We start from the raw sequence: 21756 nt of genomic DNA on the forward strand, positions 1-21756 counted from the left end.
AACGAAATGATCTGCCCCGAGCCGCAGCAAAATGCGGGATGGACACCTACTCCTGGGATGGTTATCGTTCACAGTTCTAGTGTATCTCCTCAGCCTGCCTGGACCAGCCGCAGCGTATTTCGGGTAAGGAGTTGGACGAACCCCCATAACACAACGTGTTGGTGTGATGCTACTGTCATTGATTTGTTAGGCTGGCTTGCGCAAAACTTTGTTAGCTTACAGTGGAAAAACTAACAAACGAACAAACCAAACCAAACCAAAAGCCCTTGTTGGCAAGGTGCGGACGAGCATCGCTGCAACGCGCATCGCGAGTCGTGTATGTGTTTCACCGTGTGTGTCTGCGGGTCTGCGCGTGTAAGGGGAAGCCACTCGGCGGTACGTGCGTACAAACGTTGATTGACGCGCACGCAAACGCGCAGCGAGCGGTTGACGCATGTTGGCTGTAGGCATTTTCACCAGCCTCCGCTTTTATATGATGTCACCTGGGGGGGGGGATTAACTTAGAAAGGTAGTTTTATATGCATGTCATAACTCCCCCCCCCCTCCCTCTTTAGATTCGATCTAATCGGTGCAGTTTACTGGCATGAACAATAGGCTGCAGGGAGTCCGTTAACACAACTGCACCACAGCAGATCAAGACGTGCCCACGCGATCTATAAGCTATGCCATTCAGCCCCGAGCTGAAATCCGTGGACTGCTTGCTCGGTCAAAGCCCATCTACGTCCACGAAAAGCTGACCTCACAGTTCCTTTGCAGGTGGGCAGTGTCCGCTGCAGCTTGGCACAGGTATGGGGGGGGGGGTCGTGTGATTATTTTGACGAAACACTTGTAATATCATATTGTAAGTCGACTCTGAGAGCAGACACGGAGCAAAAGGTGAGTGTAGGATTCAGTCTCAACAGCTGGTAACAATAAAGCAGTCCAACTGACTGAACTGGTGGCCGAAACGTCTGCTCAGCTTGCACAGAAAAATTCCCCATCCAGCATAAACATCAGAGCACTCTGGCCTGGGTTTCTCGCTCCCACCGAGTTTAAAACCGTCTGAACACGTGTTAGGAAATTCATCTTAAAAGTCTGCTCTTTCATGAATAACATCGCATCAACAATAAGGTTTCGTTTAGCAGGAGCACCGAGGGTACATATTTCAAACCAAGGCGTTCTCGGGGAACGCCTCAGATTTGAGGTGTAGCCCACGATGACCTCCACCTTCAGACGGCTGCGCTGCAGTTTGCCTGCTCAGATCAGCTTCGCTTGACTTGAGTAAGTGAGAAACAGCCAACTCTGGTATGAGGAAGGGGACCGAAAGGTCACCCGAACGGAGTCGTGAGGTCAAACAAGCAACCGGGCATAGTTTTTTTTCCAGAAGAGTTTTATTGCAAAATCGGATCATCTGCCACTTTTCCATATTAAAACATGATGTTAGTTTTGAGTAGATTAAATCCTTGGTTGACAAAATGCCTGCGCCTCAGTCCATTATCCCCCCTCCCCCCTCAACCGCCCCCCCCCCCAAAAAAACTGATTCATAGCATTGTTGTGTGGAAATCCTCCGTTCTAAGGTGTCCTCGCATTTGCCAGTTTCAACTGTGACTATTTCACACAAAGCCAGCCAAATTCCCCTGCTATGGTGTAATAGAGGATGGCACACGATCAATCAGCGTGCTAATGGTCTTTATTTATCATACTATATAGACACAAATACCCTTTTTGGCTGGATGTCGTCGGGTCCTCCCGCAGTCTGGAAACGATGACATCCCGGATCTAAATCACTTCTCACAGATTAAAAATGTTGGTAAAGTATGGAGCGATGACACTTGAACCCGTTCCAGCACAGTTAGATTTATGGCAGGTATTACTGCGGAGTGATTTTTAGAATTAGTGGGTGATAAGGGCATTGTTGGTTTGGCAAGCGGAGAAAGAAAGTACGCCCTCCCCCTCCCCCTCCTCCCCCCTTATGTTATATTCTGCGAGGAATATTGGCCAATAAAATAAGACCGGCAAAAGGAAAGAGAAGAGAAAAAAACAGCAAACGATAGCGATGTCGCAATGTGGATAAGACGTCCAACATCTTTGCTTGGTTTGTTGATGACAGGCTTGTTTGACTTAACAGAAAAACAAGAAATGTCATATTTAGCCACCACCCCCCCCACACACACACCCCCCCTCTGTATGTGACGTCCAGGGTGAAAGTTTGTTCCCCAGGATGTTTCAATACAGCGTCACCACTCAGCCGGCGAGTGTGCCTGATCCAAACACCTGGCACCTGTTTGACCTTTGACATTGTTCAGAATTGGGATGATAGTGTTGGTACTAGATTGGTCCAGAGACAACAAGACTTCACCATTTTCAAAGATAGAACAATTAAATATGCTCATTCTCTCTCTCTCTCTCTCTCTCTCTCTCTCTCTCTCTCTCTCTCTCTCTCTCTCTCTCTCTCTCTCTCTCTCTCTCTCGCATACACACACACACACACACACACACAGACACACACCTCACGGTACCATTTACGCTCTAGCAGTGTCACCTCTCGGCCAGCTGCGCGTCCGAAAGTTGACGCGCCAAATTGGCGCTCGCATCCACTCTTAATGGTTCTAATGCATTTACTTATTCGCTTAGCACTTGTTTTCAATTCCCTCAGTCAATCTGTTCTCTATCTTTGGCCTCTGTAGTGCAACGAGACATGTGGTATTACAATACTGCAGATTTATTATTCCACGGCCCGAGGAGAGGGGGAATATGAATGAGTGTCAGTGAATGATTTAGCCCCGCAGCTGAAGAACTTGAGACACGCTGAAAGACCCTGCCCAGGTGACATAGATACATGCAAAATGTGACTGCCCCGTAGCCAGCTTCCCAGAAATCTGACCCCATTGACACTCCTGTAACAGAGCCCTGCATGACATTGAGCGGGGAACGTACAAAACACAAACCTGTTCAAATAAATATGCTATGAGGTATAAAGCATCCGATGGCTTCCTGGGTACTGATTTACTCCAAAATAGCGGGTCGGCGTTGCACACCCAATTTCCAGAGTGCGGTGGAGCGTAAGTGTAACGTAAACACGATCTAAATAGTCCGAACAGCGGAGGGCGGGGTGGGGACTCCTGGCGTGGCCGAGCACGCGCTTAAATTGTCATCCTTTTCCACAAGAATGCGCGCGCTCGTCTCCCTCTCTCCCCATCGGCCTCGTCGTGGCAGGTGCCGGTCTCCGCCATATCCCTTTATCACCGTCGCTCACGACGGGAGACGCTGCTGCGACTTCTGCCCCCCCCCCTCGATTTTTAATAGGGCTTACGGCGCCGACTGGAAATACTCGTTGAATCGTCAGAGGAGAAGGAAGTGATTTGCTGGCCCGGCCGAACCCCCCCCCCTTCTCGCGGTTCACGTCGAGGAACTTTGGAATGCAGTTTAGAGAGAATTCCATTCATTTAAATTCAAGCGCTGGTCCAAAGGCATATCATCCTGTGGTCTTGTTAATTGTGGTGAATGCGAGGCCCTTTTACACCGAGTCAGGAGTTGGTTTGTGTGTGTGTGTGTGTGTGTGTGTGTGTGTGTGTGTGTGTGTGTGCAGTTCATGCGCGACACATACAGGAAGGCCGCCCGCAGGCACCGCGTCATCCGGATGAGGCCAATATGGCGGTTGCTGTTAACTCGGCGCTTGATTATTGTGACAGCCTTAAACACCCTATCATCAGTTTGTTTATAAATGCAGGGGATGATGTTCCTTCACATGGTGCTCTTATTTTCAACCCCATTAGGTGAGGCAGAGTGCCAAAAACAACACACTCACTGGGGCGGCGGAGGGGGGTGGGGGGTGATTCTGTGTTTGTGTTTAGGCTGAATCTATAAAAGCTTTAATCGCATCGCTGAGTGACTTCCTTGGTGTAGATCGAACACCTTCGCATCCGGAAGAGAGTCTTTTTCTCCCCTCTTCTGCCTCCGGTGAAGCACAGACGGCATGACAAGACGTGAGTTGGGTGACTCCATGTAAACACTCCCCCCCCTCTGCGCCCCCTCCCCCCTCTGCTCTGCCTCCCGTGCGTAGCCGCCGTTCCCGCCGTGGTTTGCGGGGAGCTGCCGGGTGATTACCGCTCATTAGGAGCGAGCCCAGTCGGTGTGGGCTCAGCCGTGGCGTTGCCTGGCAGACAGCGGTGGCGGGCGTCTCATTACCGGGCCTTAAGGACTGATTAGCCCTGACTCGCAGCAGGGCGGGGAGCGCCGTGGATAGAGGGATTTCCCAACTTCATAGGATATCCTGTGGCTAGAGCCACACCTCGAAGGGTATCACTTTACCCTGAGCCAAAGAAGATAGGATTCTCTCAGCACCGGCGGTGTGCTCTTGTAGACCGGGTGAGATCATGTAACCTGGAGGCTTAGATAACGGACCACATGCTCTCTGACAAAAAAACAAAACAAAACAAAAAAAACAAAACGAGGGCTTTGTTTTCTTTATATTCCCATTTGATATCTGGATTTGCGCTAAACCCTGCCTCGAAGGCGAGCTTCCTTCCATCTGACGTCTCTGGAACGTACGCCGTTCCCGCGGCGTCCACATGGGGGCGCAGTGTCTTGCTTGGCGGTGTGGGATGGTTCTCAATCAGCACTTCATACCACTTTGTGTAACCTTAGGAGAGTGGGAAATGAAATGTGAAAACACCAACTCTAAAGGCAGCCAGCTCTGTGAAAATAGAATTTAGGCAAAAAATAGTTCCACGTATGTCTGGCTGTGGTCAAAATGCATTTTGTGCACAAGATATCTTTCATTCACATTCACATAGATGTCTGATTTTTTCCCCCCTCCCCTATAAATTTTCATTTCACAGACTCATAGGGAAACTTTTCACCCCTCGGCACAGCATATAATTTCTTTCCTAAAAGGCCCTCTCTCTCTCTCTCTCTCTCTCTCTCTCTTAGTGATGGGCAACAGCGCCGCTTATTTTTTATAGATCGAATCATTTAGAAAAATCCTGGGCACACAAATTTGGTACACACCTTTGTTATGAAGGTTTTAGTGGTGTCTGTTGTGGACTGCTATGGGGCTCACACTGTATAATGATATGGTTGTACTGTATATTTTGAAGATTACATGGTTCAGCAAGGCTTTTAAAATCTGTTTGGCCCACTCACATCCAAAGGACTTATGGTTCTGGTATCATCAGCATGCTGAAGCAACCACAGCCAAGAAATATGGCATTTTAAAAGGAGGGCAGCTCCTGTTTGGTCTTAGCAGTCAGCTGTGCTCTTCATGAGCGGACAGTCAGCAGATATAGAAACTCTTGTTGGTAACAAAGTACACACAGACAATGTTCTTTACAGATGGGATTGGAAACATGAGTAATTTGCAAATCAGGATTGTCCCATGATACTTTTAGTGGCCAGGGATTGATGAGATGATGCTTGTTAGTGGGGTTGCCATGTTCTGTGTTTTCCATCCTCGACCACAGGCCTGTTCCTCTGCCTGCTCTGTGGGAACAGTCGACATGGCATTTGAAGTGAGCCAAGATTAGCGTATTGACAGACCTTCAATTAGTTTTTTTGGCCCTGCTAAGTATGAATATGCATCGTTTTATGCCCCGTTTAGGGTGTCTCGATAGGTCCTCTCAGAGACTAATCTTTCGTCAACGGAAAGACGGCAATCGAGGACAGTGACTTAAAATACTATGTCATGGAGCTTTATGAGGATTGACAGGATTGTTAGCATTCCCAAGCACCCAGAAGACCCAAGAACGGTAGTCACTGGTTCGTTTTACCTTCGTAAGGAGCACCTGGCTAGCCTCTTACTATATCACTGTGGGGATTATCTTGCATAAACACAATGCTGTAGAGAGCTGACCTTATATGCACTCAGATGGTCCCCTCAAGAGTGTGTGTTTGCCAAATGGGTGTTAGTTCACAGACCACAGTATCTGTAAAGCCCAGACATTAGTTTAGAAATGGACTCACTCAATCTCTATGTACTCAAGCTACCACTGGAAAATTACAACGCTCATACACTACATTATGTGTAAGCCTTTGTTTTTGTTTTTTTCTCCAATTAACCAAAAGATGATTATTTGGTCATTATTCTGCAGGTAATAGCCCATTTGCAGCAAACCCGGCAGTTACTGTTGCTTAAAGCGGAATGAGTCAATCATTCTCTGGCCAGGCCATAAGTGGATCGCTCTCTTACTTCTACAGAAACTGTCATGCAAGGAAACATTTGGGATGAGGCAACCGACGATTCCCAACCAACTTTCCAATTGAAGCACAGAGTTGCTGTACACACATGGTCAATGCACCAACACTTTTGGGTCCTAAAAAAAGCAGCAAACAAAGCGCCGATTTTTCCCTACTGCGGGGACTACCAGCGACACGGTTTGCATTGCCGTAGACAAGAAACTATAAGACCCGGCATAGCTGTTAACAATACGTCTAAACCTAGCCACTTGCATTTGCTGTCGCATGGCTGGTTAAAAAACAGCTACTGTTTTGTGTAAGTGTTTTGACTCTGCATACTTGGCTTATCCACACAAGTGCTTTCGCCCGAGGTAAAGCAAATGAACAAATCTTGCATTACCCGTCATCCGTAATCACCTAAATATAAGCTATCCTGGGTATTACCTACTATAAACTATGAGTGTTGTCCTGCTCTCTCTCTCACTCTCTCACTCTCTCTCTCACCAAATAATGGTGGTCTGATTCTCGTGTCAGGATGTGTGAATCGGTGAGTATGTGTGCCTGAACGTGTTTGGTGCGTGGCTGCGCTGGTACAGGGGTGCTCTGTGCCATGGTGTAGGCTAGAACAGGGGAGTCATGTGGACACCGCTGCGCGCCCAATCTGTGCCAGTCACACAGTGACTATAACTGAGCTGCTGACCTTAGAAGCCTTGAGTTCTCACATAGCAGTTAAACCTCTTACCATGCCCCGCACTCCCACTCCCAAGTGCTGTATTCCTGCTGCTCCACCACCACCACCACCACCACCACCACTGGCCTGCATTCAGGAAGGACCGTGCACTGAAAACCGAGACAGCTGTTCAGTTCAACAGCACCTTTATTTATGCTTAGGCTCTATTCCTTGCAGAATATAATCTGATTTTATAAAGTAACAAGACATCAGTCTGGCTCAAAACCGTCATTTTCATGGCAACCTTGTATTCGGGACACACAAGTCATATATGTAAGCACTTAACCAGAATGTGTGGGTTTGAGAATGACCAGAGGGGACAACAGATGACATAACTGTTGGTCATATCCTGTTGAATTCAGCTGTTCGCCGTACTTGGGGGACTTCCCCCCCCCCCACCCCCCGCCCGCGGTGAATAGAGAGGCTTGTGGATTCTGCGTCGCGCATACATACGCTCATGGTGTAGAGAGAGACTCATTACTCAAATTATAACCACTTACTGAACCCCTTGTACCACTTCGCCTTTCAAGGTCATGCCGTCATGTTACTGTACTTTGTCAGTCGCAGCTTGTTAGGAGTTGTCACATCACTCAGTGTGTTTCTGCTAATGACTAATCTGAGCTTTGCCACACACACACACACACACACACACTACATGTGAATTGAACATTGTCACGGTGGCTTGGTGAGACAAGTCCCATGTGGTTCAGAGGAGCGGTCCAGATCTTCTCATCTTGCCCCTTGATAGAGGTACGATGGCCCAGAAACTCTTTGTGCCAGAGAGTCATTTAAGACCGAACATGTGTTATAGTTTGGTTTTTTTCTCTCTCACAGTTTCAAATGATTCAAGCCTGAGCTGTGAAACCTGTTGTCGGCCATAGTTCGAGTCTTAGTCCAGCAGGGAAAATACCACACACTGTAATTCCTGCGTACCTTCTGGCACAGCCGCGGCTGTGATACACCGGATGGGACTTGGGGCAGGGTGGTCTGAAGTTCATCCAACACTTCTGAGAAGAACGTACCCCTCCTTGCCCCCCCCCCCCCCACATACACACACACCCTCCTGCGAAAGCAGCATTTAAAAACACTGTGAGAGAAGAAAATGTGTCGGAGGAGCAAGAAAAGAAGAAAAAAAGAGATCAAGGCAACTTAGATTTTCATCAAAAGCGCGCTTTTTCATCTTCGGTACAATACCAGCATTATTTTTTTTGTTTTTTTCCTGCGACACGTATTTTTTTTGCGTTGTTCTCCCCAGGTGAACACGGCAGTTTGTCTTTGTCCCAAAAAAAAGCGCTAACATGGGTCATCTGCATCTGCCGCTGTGTTGGGGGTCGCCAGCTTTGTAGACAGCCATGGTTTTGTCTAGCACGAGCTAACAGCTGGAGGGGATCATTGGCATTTGTTGAGCGTGGTTGACCAGTGTGGATGGGGCGGCGGGGCGGAGGGGAGGGGGGGGGCTGGGTAGATCTAAGAGACACTGCTAGACCACACAACCTGCACGTCCAGGCTAATGCCTGAACGCACAGGTTGTGTGCAGCAGAAACTGTGGCTTTTGTGCATGGGTGGGTTCAGCTAGGGTTGACTCTTATAGGTGTTGACTTTAGGTAGTGAGTGGACACACACACACACACACACACACACACACACACACACACACACACACACACACACATACACACACACACACACATACACACACACACACGCACGCACACGCACATTTTCATACAAAAACAGGGACACGAAATAATTAGCCAGCACCTGTTAGTTTTGCGGGGTGGAGCTTGTGAGAATGTACACACTGGCTGCTGTTTGCTAAACCAGCTACAGAAACACGATAACACGGTGACAAATAAATAAATCCATAAATAAGGAAATAGTTGAAATAAAGTAAAACTGATAAAATGAATGCGAAAATACACGTGCCGTGAGGAGCACGCAGCGAGTGTGTGTGTGTGTGTGTGTGTGTGTGTGTGTGTGTGTGTGTGTGTGTGTGTGTGACGCAGGCTCTGAATGAGGTCAGGGATAATGTTATAATGTCTATAGGAACACGTCAAAGTCTCCTCAAAGCATCGAACTTCTCCATCAGTAGCCAGCACAGTTAGCTTGACATCGTATCCATGGCGACGGCATTATTCAGGACAGCGTGAGTATTGTTTTGATGACGGAAGATGACTACATTGTTGTGTCAGACTAGAATCTGACCAGACCTGGGTTTGACCCACCCAGGTTTCATCTAAATAGGAATATTTGTGACAAGCAAAAACAAAGAAAAGGAGCGTCCGGGTGGCGTGGCGGTCTATTCCGTTGCCTACCAACACGGGGATCGCCGGTCCGAATCCCCGTGTTGCACTCTGGCTTGGTCGGGCGTCTCTACAGACACAATTGGCCGCGTCTGCAGGTTGGAAGCCGAATGTGGGTATGTGTCCTGGTCGCTGCACTAGCGCCTCCTCTGGTCGGTCGGGGCACCTGTGAGGGAGGGGGGTAATAGCGTGATCCTCCCACGCGCTACGTCCCCCTGGCGAAACCCCTCACTGTCAGGTGAAAAGAAGCGGCTGGTGGCTCCACGTGTATTGGAGGAGGCATGTGGTAGTCTGCAGCCCTCCCTGGGTAATCGGCTGGATACAATTGGGGAGAAAAAGGGAGAACCCCCCCCCCCCCAAAAAAAACAAAAGAATATCTGAAGAGTGATCCACTGAGATTAGGCTGCCATGAATTAACAGACATAAACTAACGTTGCCGTGGGTTTGCATGTATAACATAACATTTGCTATGGCGGGTGTGTGTCAGAACCCCATTACCCGACCTAGGTTCGCAAAATTACAACTCGTTTCGACAATAATGTGACAACCGGCTAAGAAGTACGGTCCGTGATATTATATGGCCTCGTGTCACACTAGGGCAAGCCATCCTCAGCCCCTCACACACCTAGCATAGGAGGCGCTGACCAGAACCACCAGCTGTAGACTGCTGCCAGAGCTGTAGCGCAAAGCCAAACACAGCGATGATTGCAAAGTTTAGTAAGAATAAATGATTTCCTGCAGGGATCGACTCCACGGCTCCGCCGTGTGTAATGGTCCAGTTTCACTGAGCCCGGCGCGCTGGAAAATGTATATATAGTAAATGTCACGGGCAATGGGAGGCGCTGACAAGTAAAGAGAAAGGCCTAAACAAACTCCAGTGTTACCCAGTGAAAGACAGCAGAGGAGCCAGCAAGTCAGATTAGCGGGCTTGAGTTGCCTGTGAGGAGCACGCAGCGATTGTGTGTGTGTGTGTGTGTGTGTGTGTGTGTGTGTGTGTGTGTGTGTGTGTGTGTGTGTGTGTGTGTGTGTGTGTGTGTGTGTGTGTGTGTGTGTGTGGAAAAAGCAAGCTGAGCAAACATCAGCAAGAATCCCACCTCACGTAGGATAATAGTGAACTTTATTATGTCTCTGTTGGTGTTATATTCCATGTGTAATGTGTGTTGCTGTGCCAACACCTCAAACGAAAACAGCCTCAGAAAATGGCCCATGATATGAAAACATAAGGCTCCGCGTTCTTGCTTTCTAATATCATATGGGCTAGATATATAGGGCTTTGCCCTGCTTTAGTAGGCCCATTATGGCCGCTGCACAACATGCAGCCATGCTTCATTAAGGTGTCAGAGACCCAGAGCTTTTTTGGGGCTTTTCCATCTTTCCCAATGATAAAAATGGTTCGTTACGGCCAAAAGGCGCACAAACAGAATAACTTTTTAATTGAAAGTTCAGATTTTTTTTTGTTTTGTTTTTTTACCATGTATACTCGATTCACTTCTCTGCTGGAATCCGGTCCTTTCCTCTGCATGAGTTGAATGAGTTCGCAAACTTCGTCTTTCCCCGTCTTTTCTGGGCCCACCACGTTAGCATGTTTGCTGCTACCGCTCTGTCCTGTGACCCGGCGCCATAGCCTTGTGTCCAGCGAAAGAACTGTGATTAATTTTCGACGACACTTGCGTCGACGAGGAATGAGCGACCGGCTTCATGGGTATATACTGCATAGAAGTATATCCTCGGGTAGTAAATCCTTTGCGAGAGAGGGGGGACCAAATTCAAAGCACATCTGCGATAGCATTTGACTATCCTCTGGTTTGCCACAGAGCGGAAAAATGCACAAAAGTGAGCCCCAGCCAGTAGCTTCTTCTCTGGAGACCTGAAGTGTTTCTCCATTCTCAAATCTCTCCTATCCACACTTTGCCCCCCCCTACCCCCCCAGGCTGTCTTTTGTAACAGGCTAGAAGTATGTCTTTGTGTGGAAACCACAGAAACAGTAGTGCCGAGAGCCGCGTCATGTCATTTTTGGACTCCCTCCAATTCCCTTTAGACCATCTTTTTTGTCTCAGACAGACAGACGTCATACAGACGGTTGAGCAATGTCATGTTAATGGCCTCTTGTTTTGGACAGTAGCGGCAGGCATCTGGGTGTTTTGGGACACCCGACACCGACGTGTCTCGCGAAACGTGTCCACCAAGGAACGTGTACATCAGGTCGGTGGTATCGAGTGAAGTGGGACTACCCACCACTTGTCAGCTGATAAGCTGCGCATGGCACATGCGCTTCGCATGGAATCTCTGCATGCTTACCGAGTCTCCTGCACACGCCGTGGTGTGGCGCACGGTGTGTGCGAGTAGTGCCTTGAATTTACATAGTTTCGCTCTCCCGCCGACATCTAAAATGGATTTAGACAGGTTGTCTACATGGTGCCATCATTCAAAATCCTTTAAAGTCAGCCTCCGGTGGAGATGTCGTGGAATGCTCATCAGTTACATGTAACACAATCGGTCAACTGGAAATGTTTGCACTGGCATCTTTGATATCTTTCCTTGGCATTATTAGCCCCCGCACATTGTGTCAAAGGGCGAAACAATCAAATTGCGATGTCAGTTACTCTGAGACAGCCAACAAAAGTTCTCGTGCATTGTGCATATTTCATACTGTATGTGTTAGACCACAAGGTTTTTCACCGTGCAAGTGTGGTGGGAGAGCAATCCCTGTCAAGACACGGCACGCCAGGTTTTCTTTTGAAAATCCATAGTTGTCAGACGAGCCGAGAGGAGGCGAACATGTTTTGAAAGAAGCAAGCCGTTTGACCCAATCTGAATGTTAATCCAGAAGCCTGCCTTATTTTAACTTGACGGTTTGGATTTCATAGTTTTCGAGCCGGCATTACAGGTATTGTATAGGCTCACACTGGCGGTAATCTCATCTGTGTTATCTGAGCAGGGACAATACGAGGAGAGGCGGCAGGCAGCGTGTAGGGGTCACTGAGATCGTCCCGTGACCACGGGGCCCGGATCTGATCCCTGATGGGGCCATACCTAACTAAGTGTGTCGGAGTATCGACGTGTCCTTGCACAATCACCACGAGTCCTGCCGACGGGGGGGGGGGGGGGGCGTAAAGGGAATTCCTTTCTTGTGTGGTGAGAAAACCAAAAATATTTGAAAAGCAGGCCACGTCGAAAGGAGCCAGTTGAGGCGGTTCGGGCATCTGATAAGGATGCCTCCTGGGCGCCTTCCTTTGGAGGTTTTCCAGGCACATCCAACAGGGAGGAGACCCCTGGGGTGGACCCAGAACTCGCTGGAGGGACTACATGTACAGTCTGGCCTGGGAACGCCTTGGGATGCCCCAGGAGGAGCTGGAGGGCGTTGCTGGGGAGAGGGCCGTCTGGAGAGCCCTACTTAGCTTGCTGCCGCTGCGACCCGACCCCGGAGAAGCGGCTGAAGATGAATGAATGAATGAAATATTTGAAAAGTAATGACCTGAAGTGGGAAATATATTAGCAATCAGCACCGATGGTACAATAGCTGATCTGCTCACATCTTCTCTGTGCTTGGATGGCACAGTTACATAGGAGGGTTGCTCTTGCATGCTGGTCGGCTGAACAAAGATTTTGTTATACTATCAGTCGATTGGACAAAGCCCACCCAAGAATTTGGTGGGCGGATTGACTAAGGAAAGGTTTTACTAAGTAAAGGCGTCTTAATCAAGTGGAGCACCTTGTCAGGATAATGCCGTCTTCTTCCCGCTAGCCGTCGATATTAGCGGACAAAAAGTGTCGTTTAAAGGAATAAACTCACTCAGCAATGTCAGACGGTACCGAGGAGTTGTGCTTTTGCAACTTGTGTAAATCCATTTATTCTTCGGTTTCACGTTAAGGGTGTAAAAGAAGCCAGAAATTACACATAATGAACATCTACCCTGCCAATCCTGTCAGTTGCTGTGACCAAAATGGTCGCAGGCCGACAGTCGTGTCCCCTGTGTGTGTGTGTGTTTATGAAAGCAATGCTCTGCTTTCTCCATCACAACCTCAGAACGCTGGTCATTGGTTTTGCCAGCTATGTGGCCGACCCTGCTTGTGTGTTTTATATACGCTTCCCTTAAATAAACTGACGAGGGGAGCGTGACTCCACCACATGTTCACTATACCATGTTTAGAAGTGACGCTGGCGCTCGGTATATTTCGAATGAATTGCAGCTTTAGGATCCTGAATCCTGCACGTTTGCACGGGGACGCCATAACGAGAGTGTAAATCCCGCTGCGTGATTATATTTAAATCTATACAACGCCACCGTTAGTGGCACCCCCCGCCCCTCACCCCCCTTAGGATATGATATAAATATTAAACCGACTCTCCGCTGGCTACTGTTGCACATGCCTGTGGTACGGCTGTCACCATTCAGTGTGGGTCATTGTTTTCAATCTCACCCCCCCCCCCCCCAAAAAGAAGCTCTGCTAGTCATAATATACATTTGCCGGCCTCCGAGTTGGTGTTCAGTGCTGTGTGAACGAACAGCCGGTGCTCAGACCCGCCCAGGGTGACAAAGCAAAGGCACAACGGGAAGCCTCGTGCAAAGAAAGTGCTCGTCGCGACCCCGTCAAGAATTCGCCGCATGCACACAGGACACGCCTATGGCGGCAAGCTGATCTCAATCTCCAGCAAACGTTGAACTTCCCTGAACATTAACCACCGCGCTCGGCTTTGACCCGCAAATATGACAGCTGAATTCATTTGAACATTAACCAAACGTTGAACCGTTGCGTGCACCGGCTGCACTTGCCGGGCTGTTTATGTAGGCTATCTTCGCAACTCCCCGTTGTTTATCCAGGAAGGTCGGCATCCTGCACTTTATTGGACACTTTATCAGGATGTTTCCACTCCCTCCCTGTGGTCTGTGTCGACTGACCGGGATGTTCCTGTGTGTTTGTGTGTCTGTGTGATCGCTTTCCCCTAGGTTGACAGGTAATGAACCCCTGTCCATCCTGCCGCTGAACTCGATCCCGGAGAAGAACGTGGGCAGGGCCCACTACAAGCTGTGCGACCGGCTCAAACTGGAGAAGAAGCAGCGCAGGATGTGTAGACGAGACCCAGGCGTGGCGGAGACCCTCATGGAGGCCATCAGCATGAGCGCCTTCGAGTGTCAGTATCAATTCCGCTTTGAGAGGTGGAATTGCACCTTAGAGGGGCGTCACAGGGCCAACATTTTAAAGAGAGGTAGGGGGGTCACATAAGCCGAAACGGGTTTTGCCAACACAAACACCCGAAGTTGCAGTCTAATCAGAGTTTGGGATTTTGGCATCGTCACGGTAATTTCTGGAACCCCTCTTCGTCGCTCACTCTCCACCTACCCGTGTGTGTCCGCAGGATTTAAAGAGACAGCCTTCTTGTACGCCATCTCCTCGGCGGGCCTGACCCATGCGATGGCCAAGGCCTGCAGCGCGGGGCGGATGGAGCGCTGCACCTGCGACGAGGCCCCCGACCTGGAGAACCGCGAGGCCTGGCAGTGGGGCGGTTGCGGAGACAACCTGAAGTACAGCAACAAGTTTGTCAAGGACTTCCTGGGCAAACGCTCCAACAAAGACTTACGCGCACGCGTGGACATGCACAACACCAACGTGGGCATGAAGGTCAGTGTGCACCGGCGGACGGCTTTTCTTCTGTCGCTCTTACACTTTATCAGACTTCTATTTTTAATTTTAGTCAATTTATGATTTTTTTTCCATGTTGGCAAGAGAGTGGACAGGGCGTCCGGGTAGCGCGGCGGTCTATTCCGTTGCCTACCAACACGGGGACCCCCGTGCTACCTCCGGCTTGGTTGGGCGCCCCTATAGACACAACTGACCGTGTCTGGGGGTGGCAAGCCGGATTTGGGTATGTGTCGTGGTCGCTGCGCTAGCACCTCCTCTGGTCGCTCGGGGCGCCTGTTTGGGGAGGAGGGGTAACTGGGGGGAATAGCGTGATCCTCCCACGCGCTACGTCCCCCCTGGTGAAACTTCTCACTGCCAGGTGAAAAGAAGTGGCTGGCAACTCCACATGTATCAGAGGAGGCATGTGGTAGTCTGCAGCCCTCCCCGGATCGGCAGAGGGGTGGAGCAGCGACCGGGACGGCTCGGAAGAGTGGGGTAATTGGCCAAGTACAATTGGGAGAAAAGGGGGGGGGATCCACAAAAAAAAAAAGAGATTGGACAGATCTTTGCCTCAGTTGTGATAAGATCCTGCACTCTTTCTGCTGACCCCTCCGTGAACGCCCCCTTAATGGCTTCTATGATAACCACTGATGTTGTGAACTGTTTGTAGTCTGGCCGGCTAATTATGAACTGTTTTCAATCATTAGACTGATGGTATCTGCACAGCTTTATATCACCTCTGGCACAACAATACACCGCCAGATCCTCTCTCCATGCACTTCCATTATTCCAGCAAATAGTCTCCCCCAAGGAAGCCCAGCTACACATTGGGAGAGTCTGGCGCTCGTTGTTCCTACACATACGCATATTGATACGCAAAATGAGTCGAGGGGTGTCCGGGTGGCGGGGTGGTCTATTCCGTTGCCTGCCAGCACGGGGATCGCGGTTCGAATCTCTGTGTTGCCTCCGGCTTGGTCAGGCGTCCCTGCGGATACAATTTGGCCGTGTCTGCGCGTGGGAAGCCAGATGTGGGTATGTGTCCTGGTCGCTGTAATAGTGGCCAGCACACATGCAACTGCATGCAGCTGCAACTAAAATGTCACTTGACTATGTTGAAACGCAAATTGCATTATAAACTACAGAAATGTCTCTTCTCACCAATTTACCAAAAGATCATTCAATGTAATGGCTCAGTCTCATGCAGAAAAGTCTGAGGCCAAACGATTCACTTTATATTTTCACTCCAGATTGTGGCGTAGCGGTCTATTCCGTTGCCTACCAACACGGGGATCAGCAGTTCGAATCCCCCTGTTACCTCCGGCTTGGTCGGGGGTCCCTACAGCCACAATTGGTCGTGTCTGTGGGTGAGAAGCCGGATGTGGGTATGTATCCTGGTCGCGGCTCTAGCTCCTCCTCTGGTCGGTCGAGGCGCCTGTTTGGGGTGGGGACTAGGGGGGAATAGCGTGATCCTCCCACGCGCTACATCCCCCTGGGGAAACTCCTCATTGTCAGGTGGCAACTCCACATGTATCGGAGGAGGCATGTGGTAGTCTGCAGCCCTCCCCAGATCGGTAGAGGAGGTGGAGGAGTGACCGGGACGGCTCGGGAGAGTGGGGTAATTGGCCGGATACAATTGGGGCAACAAAAACAACTGTGGCCCAGACTCAAAAACAAGATGGGCTGAGGTTGGGTTTGTTTCGCCGGGGGGGTGGGGGGTGGGGGTCGGGGTTCATGCCGAGTGCTCACGCATAAACAGAAATACCGACTGACGAGATGAGCGGTGGGAAAACTGTGATAAAACAGTGTTAGGCTTAAGTTCACTGCAATTACGCAGCTAAAGCGCGGCCTAAAGTGTCCTTCGGTTGCGCACCTTATCCTGCTCAATGGGGACACGCCACCATGGGGGTCTTCATTCACCGGAGACTCGAGACACCGCTGTGTAGGCAGTGAACTCCTACCCACCCAACGCACAGCTAAACAGCCAGAGGCATGGTCGAACTGGCGGAAGAGGAAGCTTTATATGACCACAATATAATAACAACGTGATGGCGCGCTCCAATGGCGGCAATTAAACTATTAAGAAAACACTACAGAATTTCCATTCGTCTGAAAGCTGGATTATAAACCCGATCTAAATTGCTAAAAGTAATATCTGATTTTCGTGGCCCATTGAAACAGCATTAATCAATATTCGCTTTCCTCTCTCAAATTGGAAAAGTAGTTGCTTTAGTGTGCGCTTTGGTGAAGTTAAGCAATTGTTTGTGATGTGGGAGTGATTTTTATTCCCCCCCCCCCACCTTTTTCTTTTTTTTCATACTGGAACTGATTTAAGTAGTAAGAACAAAAAAGAATGGTCTTAAACTGCCGAGCCAAAGCAAACTCAAGGTCTGGAATCTGTTACTTTTACTTGGGCTTTAGGATATTATAGCCATTTTCATTTCAGTTTCAAAATGAATTATAGCGAAGGCACACGTCCCAAATGTTAGCAGACACAAACCTCTCCCCTAAGACCAATACATGCTCTTCCTCTTTAGCTTGGCTCTCCAAAATCCAATCTCTTAAGATATTTCACTTGCGATAAAGGATTTACAACGCTGTTTTTATTCTTTTTTCTTTTTTTTTTCTTTTCTTCTTATTTGCACATGTTGTGAGGTGTACCACATTTGGGATGAATTCCCATATGGAGCACAAATCTTGGAATGTGCTGGCCTCTGCACCCCTCCCCCTTCCCCTCCCCAAACCCCCCCCCCAACCTTTTAAAGCTGACATATCACATTTGCTGCTGGTGTAGTGAAAATGCACTTCTTATCCCCCAATCTGTCCCCCCCTTCCCCCCCCCTCCCCACCCCCCTGTGTGAGAAAAGAACAGCAGACACCGCCATCCAAAATGTGCGCGATGGAGTTTCACACACACACACACACACACACACACACACACACACACACACTGCCGCGGCTGATACACAACACGAACGTTGGCCTACCACAACAAGGCCGAGCCGTGTTAGAATAACGCGCGGCGGTCTTCTTTAGCCTACCTTTCAGAGGACCGTTTTGCACTCGGTCACGCACGAGCTTTTTCCCTGAGAACATATCCCATCTAGTCACTCTCTCCAGCGGCGTGTCGAGATCCCTGAGGTGTAAGCTATACATAAGAATAGCACACTCCGTCTGCGTCGCTTCCCCTCCGCTCATGAGAGCCATTACAGGCTTTTATTAAAAAATCTGCAGTCTGTTATCATAGCGACATGCGCTTTGACCTCTCGCCTTCTAATATGAGTTTCGCTCGTGTTTTTTGCAAGAACCTCACTTTTAAATGATAGCACACACACACACACACACAATAATGTCATGTTGTTGTTATGTAGAATAGATGTTGATATAGTTCACTAGGAATGAGAGGAGCTTTTCATGAGCCTGGCGAGATGCTTCAATGGCCCCTTTACATCCAGCCCCCCTCCACTGTCTGCGCTGCCTGGTGCCGACCTCCATTATGTACTTCTATAATCATCATGTTGTAGTCACGTGGCTCTTTGAAATGGTGCTTACCAAACAAAAGTGCTGTAATATAAACACACCAGTCGTTATCGCCGCTTTGCTTTGGTATTTTACGGTGGCTAACTGAACTGCGCTGTCTCATAAACTAGGTCATCAAGGCCGGGGTGACGACCACTTGCAAATGCCACGGAGTCTCCGGCACCTGCACAGTGCGGACCTGCTGGAGGCAGCTCTCGCCCTTCGGTGAGATCAGCAAGCAGCTGAAGCAGCGCTACGAGACCTCCCTCAAGGTCGGCAGCTCCACCAACGAGGCGACGGGCGAGGGGGAAATCTCCACGGGCCGCAACCAGCCGCAGCAGCCCCAACAGCAGCCCCCTCTGGCTGGCCCCAGCGACCAGATCCCTCGCACCATGGACCTTCTCCACATCGAGGACTCGCCCAGTTTCTGCAGACCCAGCAAGTACTCGTCAGGCACGGCGGCCCGTAAGTGCTACAAGGACAAGAACTGCGACGCCATCTGCTGCGGGAGGGGCCACAACACCCAGAGCCGAGAGGTGACCAGGCCCTGCCAGTGCCAGGTGCGCTGGTGCTGCTACGTCGAGTGCAAGCAGTGCACGCAGAGAGAAGAGGTCTACACCTGCAAAGGCTAGACTGCTCAGTTCACCTTCGGGCTGTTCGGCGTCGGAGTGAGTTGAAGACGGTTTCCGGAGAGGCGGTTTCCGGAGAGGCGGTGCCCGGCAGCGGCCAAGCCATTTTTTTGATCTCGGACGATGTTTTGCTTCCGCTGTCGGAGAAAGTGTTCTGCAGACAAAAGCGAGAAAGCAGATGGAGACAACAATAAAGCACTTTGAGGGACTTATATAGGTTGGGTTCTGACGTCCTGTGGCCCCCTCGCCCCCCCCACCCCACCACCATCTCCCCTCCCGCCCCCATGACCAGGGTTTGCAAAGTAAATTACCCCATCCTTTCCCTCAGACAACAGGGTCAATATCTCAAGCTTTTGGTTGCAGAGTTGCCTTGGAGAGAGAGAGAGAAAGAGAGAGAGAGAGAGAGAGAGAGAGAGAGAGAGAGAGAGAGAGAGAGAGAGAGAGAGAGAGAGAGAGAGAGGGAGAGAGAGGGGGAGAGAGAGGGGGAAGAGAGAGAGAGGGGGGCTTCAACTTCCCGATTCAACGTCCAATTAGAGCTATCGAAAACACAGAGCTTAGCAGCTGTGTCCAGTCAATGAGGATCTGCTACAAGGACAATAAATGCCAACAAACTGAAAGGCAAACAGCGTGTGTGTGTGTGTGTGTGTGTGTGTGTGTGTGTGTGTGTGTGTGTGTGTGTGTGTGTGTGTGTGTGTGTGTGTGTGTGTGGCGTTGTATGTGTATGTTTATTTGTATGTGCATGCATGTGTGTGCTGGTGGAAGTGTGAGGGATTACAGGGTGAGGATGTGTGTGCGTGTGTGTGTGCATGTGTGAGAGGGTTATTCCAACGACAACTTCTATGGCAAATGAGACCATATTTTAGAGACTGCTTAAAAGACAGGGTGTAAGAATTATTCTACACGCACATATTTACACTCGCACACATTGTGTGTTTGCATACACATTGTAAATAAGTTCAACTATCTTGTAATGATATTATACAAGCCACTTATCTAACTATGTTAAAACAAACCACTAACCACACAAATGTTTTGTTGTTTGTGTGCTCTCGCTCGTTTTTTCTTCATTTTGACAAGGCCCTTTGGAAAGCAACGCGCTAGTGTCCTTTGTCTCTCGCTGTGGATAATTTATGGATCCGTTGGGACTACTTCTTCACAAGAAGAAATGAAAAAGAAAAAAAAAGCTTCATTTTCTCTATTTTTTTTGAAATTTTTTTTTTGCAGTAATATTATATAACGCAAAGCTGTTGTTGAATGCATGAACAGAAATTAACTTTTTTTTTTGTTACCAGTCAATTTAAGTTGTTCTCGGCCTTGAGCGAAACTCAACCAGTGTTCAGGGAATAATGTAAACCACTAATACTGATTTGGACAAAAAGACAAGAGTGAAAAAAGAGAGCAAAATCCAGATGAGATTCAAGTCGGAGACTGACGGCGGCCTTGTTGTTACCGTTAACGCTCTTACAACAGGTGATCGCTTGAGCAGCAGATAATCCGCATGTGACTAATACTACAGCCACTGGTGGAAAACGTATATATATATATATATATATATATATACACACACACACACACACACACACCGTTTTCTGTGGCTCCTTGCAGCCTAAATCTACCTAATAGGATTTTTTTCTTTCTTTCTTTTTTTTTAAGTATAAGGTTGTACAGAAAACTGTGGAGAACAGGAGGAATGTAGCCCCCTACCATTTCACATCCTTCCTCTTCAGCAGCGACTGTTAGATTGAGCCGTGTTCAGCAGGTGGACGGCCGGGCGGCCGACGTTGCATCGCCCAATGGGAGCAGTGCGGTGCGGTCCAGTCTGAAAATGCAACTTGACGTGTCTGCAGAACTGATCGTGCGAGGAGGACTGCTTAAGCCAGGCCCCTTTCCGTAATGTTTTCGCCAGACATTGTTTTCGGTCGTCGTCGCTCGTGTTGCTCGACCCCTAATTCCAAACATTGGGCGTCAGAAAGGACGTGGCAAAAAATATGCCACTTTTTTTATTCACGATTCAGCGTGGCCGTTGTTCTAATTGATGAGATCATTTGCATCCCCCCACCCCCCACCCCTTTCCCCAGATGGCAAAATTGCTGTGGCCTGGACCTGTCCCCACACTCGCCACTTTCATCCGGCCCACATACCGCGTGGAATGATGGCGCTTCGGCAGTCCACTCCTGTTTGCCAGATCTGGGCCAGAACCAAGCCAGAGCAATGCCACATGTGCCACATATTTGCCAAAGGTGGCCCATATTTGTTTTGTGATATTTGGGCCATATTCACCATTTACCACACGGGCCACTTCGGGGTCACATCCAGATTACATGTTGCCGAGAGCACCGCATCTTTGCCCAAAAAAGGCCCACATTTGATTTGGCATATTTGCTATTATACATGTGGGCCACTTCAGGCTCACATCCGTTTTTTCAGGGCCAGAAGAAGGCCATCAGTGCCGCATCATTGCCTGAAGTGGCCCACATCCGGATGCTATCTGGCTTTTCTCCCCAATTGTATCTGGCCGGTTACCCCACTCTTCCAAGTCGTCCCGGTCGCTGCTCCACCCCCTCTGCCGAGCCGGGGAGGGTTGCAGACTACCACATGCCTCCTCCGATACATGTGGAGTCGCCAGCCGCTTCTTTTCACCTGACAGTGGGGAGCTTTGCCAGGGGAACGTAGTGCGTGGGAGGATCACATTATTCCACCCAGTCCCCCCCCCAACAGGCGCCCCGACCAACCAAAGGAGGCACTAGTGCAGCGACCAGGACACATACCCATATCCGGCTTCCCAGCTGCAGAAACAGCCAAT

General features: G+C 49.3%; 1 protein-coding gene across 1 annotated transcript; it reads left to right on the forward strand.

Moving 5' to 3' along the window:
* Positions 1–19136, forward strand: wnt9a (wingless-type MMTV integration site family, member 9A). The gene is made up of 4 exons (XM_056293656.1): positions 1–123; positions 14136–14395; positions 14546–14808; positions 18456–19136. The coding sequence occupies exons 1-4, from the start codon at positions 32–34 to the stop codon at positions 18954–18956; spliced, it is 1116 nt and encodes a 371-aa protein (XP_056149631.1). The 5' UTR covers positions 1–31; the 3' UTR covers positions 18957–19136.
* The last annotated feature ends 2620 nt before the right edge of the window (positions 19137–21756 follow it).

Source organism: Lampris incognitus, chromosome 14 (assembly GCF_029633865.1).
Source record: "Lampris incognitus isolate fLamInc1 chromosome 14, fLamInc1.hap2, whole genome shotgun sequence".
In the NCBI taxonomy this organism is placed as follows: Eukaryota; Metazoa; Chordata; class Actinopteri; order Lampriformes; family Lampridae; genus Lampris; species Lampris incognitus.